This window comes from Heliangelus exortis, chromosome 23, assembly GCF_036169615.1.
Source record: "Heliangelus exortis chromosome 23, bHelExo1.hap1, whole genome shotgun sequence".
NCBI classification, from domain to species: domain Eukaryota; kingdom Metazoa; phylum Chordata; class Aves; order Apodiformes; family Trochilidae; genus Heliangelus; species Heliangelus exortis.
The window spans coordinates 4,428,432-4,434,266 of NC_092444.1; the positions used below are offsets into that span (position 1 = coordinate 4,428,432).

The window sequence follows — 5,835 nt, forward strand, 5'->3', positions numbered from 1 at the left end:
CACACCGTGGCCTTATTAATTGGTGACAATTGGAAGTGGTTAATTCTCTGGGTGTGAGGCTGCAATTGCTTCCACTTGGCCAGGATTCAAGTGCTGGGGGGGGGGGGGAGTCAGAATGGGTGGCAAAACTGTCTTTTCCTCAGTTCCCTTGCTTACTGGAAAAAAAAAAAAAAAAAAAGCAAGCAGGAAAAAAAAAAAAAAAGCCACAACCCTGAGTTATTCTCTTTTATGAGGTAGGCATTGTGAGGCCAGGCAATTGAATTTACAACAGCATTGAGTATCAGAGTCTATCTGGCCCTGTCAATGAGAGTGGCGAGAGGAAAAAAAAAAAAAAAAAAAAAAAAAGACACACATTAACCCTCAGCTCCCAGTTCCCAGGAGTTTCAATAGGGTTCCCAACTTCCCAAAGAGCCCGCTGCATACTCGATGAGACCCTTTATACCTTCTAATTACCCTCCTGACAATAGGGACAGACTCTCTTGCTTCTTTTGTAGGCCAGATAGTAACTTTTGCACAAACCACCCCCACCCAGGCAACTCCCCCCCCCCAGGCAAGGTGGGAAGGAGAGAGCCCAAAAGCAGGATTTTGGGAACAGGTAGCAAGCAGCACATTTCCTCAGGTGCCAGGAGCAGGTTTTAAGGAATCTGGTTTTTCCCAAGGCAAACATGAGCTCTCGGGAGGCATTTAACACTTCCAGACCCCCCTCACCCCCATCACCTTTCTGCCCCCCCCTAAATATTTTGCACTGGAATCTCTTCCTCAGGTCTTCAGGCCATGGAACTCCCTGATTTTGGGGGAAGTGACTGCAGAAAGAGGATGGGCCTCTCCATGCCCCTCCTCACCCAACAAAAAATGAAAGGAAGGGGGGATAAGAAATCTATTTCAAAGAGTTTATTTATTTAGACACCTGCATTTTTTTTTTTCCTTTTTTTCTGAAGTCTTCAACACAGCCACGCACACACACACAGACAAACAGGATACAAACAACTTTGGCATTATACTTTTGAATATTTGTTACAAAACTATTTCTCATTTATTTTTTTTTTTTTTTTTTTTAGAAAAAGTATCTCAAATAAAGGCATTTTAAAGGAGTAAAAATACAAGTCGAGATCCCAACCTCTGAAAATAATAAATAGCACATCCATAGTGAGGTCCTCTTTTTTTTTTTCCTGTTTAAATCTGCTTTAAAAAAAAAAAAAAAAAACAACAAAAAACCTCCAAACATACCAGGGCTCCATACAACGGAGCCAACGAAGAGTTTTGGTTGTTGGTTTGATATTTTTTTTTTTTTTTTTTTTTTAATCTTTTGGGGGAAGGGAGAGGGGGGGGGGGAAGAAGGGGGTTTTAGGCAAAGTCACCAAGGCCTCCAGACAGATTCACTCCTCTCTCCTCCTCCTCCTCCAGGGCTCCCTGCCTGGGACGCTGGCACAATGCTGCCCCCAAATGATGTCAAACCCTGGACCGGGGATGCTGCCGGGGTGGCACCCGCGGTCCCGGAGCCGGTGCCAGCCGAGACGGGGACATTGGCGTTGGCATAAAGGGGAATAACTGGTCCGGAACTGGGAGGAAAAGCCGGGTTAGGGATGAGAAATGCGAATTGACCGTCGGTTGCCGGGACGAGCTGAAAACCCCCGTAGACTTTAGGGGACAAAGCTTCGGCGGGGTTGAGCTTGCAGGGGACGGGAAGGGCTCCGGTTGCGGCGGGGGGGAGCTGGACGTGGAGGGGCTGCTGCGGTAAATGTGCGGGTTGGCCCGAGGGGGGCGGAGGTGGCGGTGGAGGCGGTGGGTAGTTCATGGCCACGATCTGACCCAGGCAAGCCGAGAGGTGACTGAGGAGCCGGGTGCGAACGTCGGTGTTCACCCCCTCGCAGGTGGACAGGAACCGGGTCACCTCGTTCATGCACTCGTTGAAGCCAGCTCGGTACTTGCCGAGGACGGTGGGGTCGGCGCTGAGGGCGGCTGGAGGGCAAAGAAATAAAAAAAAAAAGGGGGATGGGGTGGGAGGGGGGGGAAAGTGAGGGGCAGCTCAGGAGACTGCTCCCGAATCCCCCCGTTCCCATCCCGGAGGATCCCTCCCTTCCTCGGGGTGCCCAGCAGGTTGCACTCACCCGTCATCTGCGCCCGCTGGAGGTTCCGGAGGTGCTTGACGGTCATCTCCAGGATGTCCGCCTTTTCCAGCTTGGAGTGCCGGGAGCTCTGCGGGAAGGGAACGGAGCCGTCAGGGCTGCCAGCCGGCCCATTAACCCCCCCTCTCCCCCCATAACCCCTGGCACCTCCTCCCCACACTTACATCCTTCTTCAGCGCATCCAGGATGAGGGTCTTCAGCTGCCCCAGGCTCTCATTGATCCGCGCCCGGCGCCGCTTCTCCATGATGGGCTTGGAGGACTGCGGGGAGATGGGGAACCGGTGAGTCCCGGTGCGACCCCGCTCCCGACCCTCGCCTCCCCTAAACCCCCCCTCCCCATCCTCATCCCCAAACACCGACCTCAGCACGGCCGCGGGCTCGCCGCCATCCAGCGCCACCGTTGCTGCTCCCCCACCGGCAGGACCCGCCATTTACCTTCCGGTGTTCGCTGGCGCTCCGCGGTTTATCCGGCGTGTGGCTCGCGTTGGCCGGTGCCCCCGCGATGGGAGAAGCGGTCGGTTTCTCCATGCCCGTGTCGGCGGGCATGGCGGGAGGAAATTAATAATAATAATAATAATAATAAAAAAAAAATAAGGTAATAACAAAAAAATAAAATAAAGACCCAAAAGAACGCAACCGGGGGGCCGGTGGCGGGAAGGCGCTGGTGGCGGGAAGGCGCGTGCGGCGGGAGGGCGCGGGGCGCGTGCGGCGGCGGAGCCGTCAGTCCCGGGGCGCGGCGCCCCCACGGCTTTTATACCCCCCGGCGGCTCCTCATTCGTGGGAACCCGCGGCCGCGGCCGTTCCCACACTCCCGCCGGCCAATCGGAACGCGACCCGCCGCCGGCCGCCGCACCGCCCGCCTCTCCCATTGGCTGCCGGCCTGCCGCCTGCGGCGCGTCACGCCCGCCGGGCGCCGGGCCACGTGGGGGCGGCCGAGAGGACGGGGAGGGCGGAGAGGACACGGGAGGAGGAGGGGGAGGCACCGGAGCCGAGGGACCCGGGGGTGGCCCCAGCGCCCTCCCCTGCGCCTGACACCCGCTCCGGCCACGGGGTCGCGCCCCGGAGGGTTGCGGGGGGCGGGCAGCTCCTTTTCCACCCCCCCCCCCGCCGTGACACCCGCACCACGCGGGGGTGAGGGGGGGGGGGTCGAGCCCTTCCCGGTGTGATACCGGCACCGGGTCGACCCGCGGGGGGTGCGTGTTGGTTTGGGGGGGGGGGGAGTTGCTTGGCCGGTCCGCCCTCCCTGCGTGGCACCGAGCCCGGGGGGCACAGAGGGGGTGACCCCGGGTGTGTGTGCGGGGCGCGCTGTCCCGGGGCAGCCCCGCCCGAGGCGCGGCGGTGACCGCGGGCGGAGGCGGCGGCGGCTGCTGGCGCGGCACGCGAGGCCGCGGGCGGCCAACGGGTGAAGGGGGGGGGGTGTGGGGGGGTGGGTGCGGAACTGGATGGGTGGGGGGGGGCTCGGGGGGGGGGGTGGGTGTCACCGCCGTCGGAGCCGCCCGCCCATTGGCTGCCGGCGGCCCCCGCTGTCAATCACGGCGCCGCCGCTCGTGCCTCCGCCCCCGGGGCGCGCGCGGCTCCCCCCCCCCCCCCCCCCCCCCTTTCCCCGTTTCCTCCCCCCTACCCTCCCCCCCCCTTTCCCGCCGCTCCCCCCGCCTCCGCCCGAGCACGTGCCAGAGCGATGGCGGCACCGCCCGCTCGGGGCGGCCATGGGAAAACCCCGCCCCGCCGGGACAGCCCTCGGCACCCTGGCACCCCACAGCCCCCCCGCACCGCGGGACAACACCCCACCCGCACCGGGACATCCACACCGCACCGGGACATTCGCCCCCTGCACCGCGACATACCCCCCGCACCGCGACATCCCCCCGCACCGGGACATTCCCCCCTCACCGGGACATTCGCCCTCCGCACCGGGACATCCCTCCGCACCGGGACATTCCCCCCGCACCGGGACATTCGCCCTCCGCACCGGGACATCCCCCCGCACCGGGACATCCCCCCGCACCGGGACATTCTCCCGCTGCACCGGGACATCCCCCCGCACCGCGACATCCCCCCCCCCCCCCCCCCGGACCGGGACACACACACCCCCCCCGCACCGGGACGCACCGGGACACCCCCCGGACGGTGCCCCCCCCGCACCGTGACCCCCTCGGACTGTGACACCCCCCGCCCCGAATGTGATCCCCTTCCGCACCGTGAACAGTCCCCGGACCGGGATGCCCCCCTCCCAACCCCCCCCCAAACCGGGAAAATCCTCCCCCGCACCGGGACAGCCACCCCCTGCACCGGGACACTCCCTGGATCATGACCCCCCCCCTTCTGCACCGGGACACTCCTCGCACAGGGACCACCCCTCGGACCGGGACACCATCCTCTCCGCACCGGAACCCCCCCCAGACCGTGACTTCCCCCGGACCGGGACACCCACGCAGCCCCGCACCAGGACGGGGGTTATGGGAGGGGGTACCAGGGGTACCGAAAAGCCGAAGCCCCCGGTAACCCGACCCCCCCCCCCCGCCCCGTGTGTGTGTGTGTGTTCCCTGTGTTCCTCCTCCGTGGGACGGGGGTCTCGGGGTTACCGGCACCCACCCAGGTCCCCTCCGCGCCCCTACGGGGTCACGGCCGCTCCCTGGCCCCGCTTGGCTGTCGCTGTTCCTTAGGGGTGACGCAAAGGGCATTTCCCTCCCTTAATGACAGCGTGACGTCAGGCGCGTGACGTCATACCCGTAAGGTTAGAAAAATCGCCCTCGTCTCCCTGGGTCACCCCCCTCACACCCCCCTCCTCCTCCCAGCAGACCACCCGCGGGGCTCCCTCGATGCCCCCGTACCCCCCCCTTAAAAAAGTGGGCGAGGGGCTCTGGGGGCACCCTAAGCCTCCTAGGGATGGGGACACCCCACGAGGGACACCCCCACCGGGGACACCTCCACCGGGGACACCCCCACCGGGGACACCTCCACCGGGGACACCCCCACGGGGGACACCCCCACCGGGGACACCTCCACCGGGGACACCCCCACCTGGGACACCCCTACCGGGGACACCCTCACCAGGGGCACCCCCACCAGGGACACCCCCACCAGGGGCACCCCCACCAGGGACACCTCCACCGGGGACACCCCACCAGGGACACCTCCACCTGGGACACCCCCACCAGGGACACCCCCACTGGGGACACCTCCATTGGGGACACCCCCACCGGGGACACCCCCTCCTCGTCCCCAGCCCCCCGGGGTTGGCTCAGGGTCAGGGGGAGCTCCTCGTCCCTTCTCCCACCCCCAAACCCCTCCCTGCAGCGGGGGTGGTGATGGGATGGGTTGAGCAGCCCGAGAGCTCTCGGCTGCTTTCTGACCCCGAATATTTCAAGAGTTTTGGTTGGGTTTTTAAAAATTATTTTTAATTATTTATTGTTATTTTTATTTTAAAATTTATTTTGAATTTATTTTTAAGAGCCTGTGCTGCGGGCTGGTCTTTTAATAATCACAATCACAAATTTAAATCTCTTAATAAATCGCGAATCAAAAATCACGATCGAGACCGTCGCCTGAAACGCAGAGTGACGCCTCGACTCAAACCCATCCTCCCCTCTCCTGAAGCAAAGATAAAAGAGCAAAAATTGGGAAAACTCCTCTGGAAACAACGTGGGATTCTCCCTCTCCAAACCAAACTCCACGCGGCTCAGTTTGGGGACATTTTTTTGCTGTTTTG

General features: G+C 62.1%; 2 protein-coding genes across 3 annotated transcripts; one reads left to right on the top strand and one right to left on the bottom strand.

The window, feature by feature from the left end:
• Positions 1-988: 988 nt before the first annotated feature.
• On the bottom strand, positions 989-2,701 carry HES4 (hes family bHLH transcription factor 4). 2 transcript variants are annotated; one of them, XM_071766984.1, is made up of 4 exons: positions 2,562-2,701; positions 2,291-2,386; positions 2,109-2,196; positions 989-1,959 (listed from the first exon to the last, which is right to left on the bottom strand). In XM_071766984.1, exons 1-4 carry the CDS (start codon positions 2,670-2,672, stop codon positions 1,355-1,357), a joined length of 900 nt encoding a protein of 299 aa, XP_071623085.1. In that variant the 5' UTR covers positions 2,673-2,701; the 3' UTR covers positions 989-1,354. The 2 variants fall into 2 exon arrangements, with proteins under 2 accessions (XP_071623085.1, XP_071623084.1); XM_071766983.1 differs by having other exon boundaries at positions 2,487-2,673.
• Positions 2,702-3,804: 1,103 nt separating this feature from the next.
• On the top strand, positions 3,805-4,437 carry LOC139807019 (splicing factor 3A subunit 2-like). The gene has a single exon (XM_071767448.1). It carries the CDS (start codon positions 3,805-3,807, stop codon positions 4,435-4,437), a length of 633 nt encoding a protein of 210 aa, XP_071623549.1.
• The last annotated feature ends 1,398 nt before the right edge of the window (positions 4,438-5,835 follow it).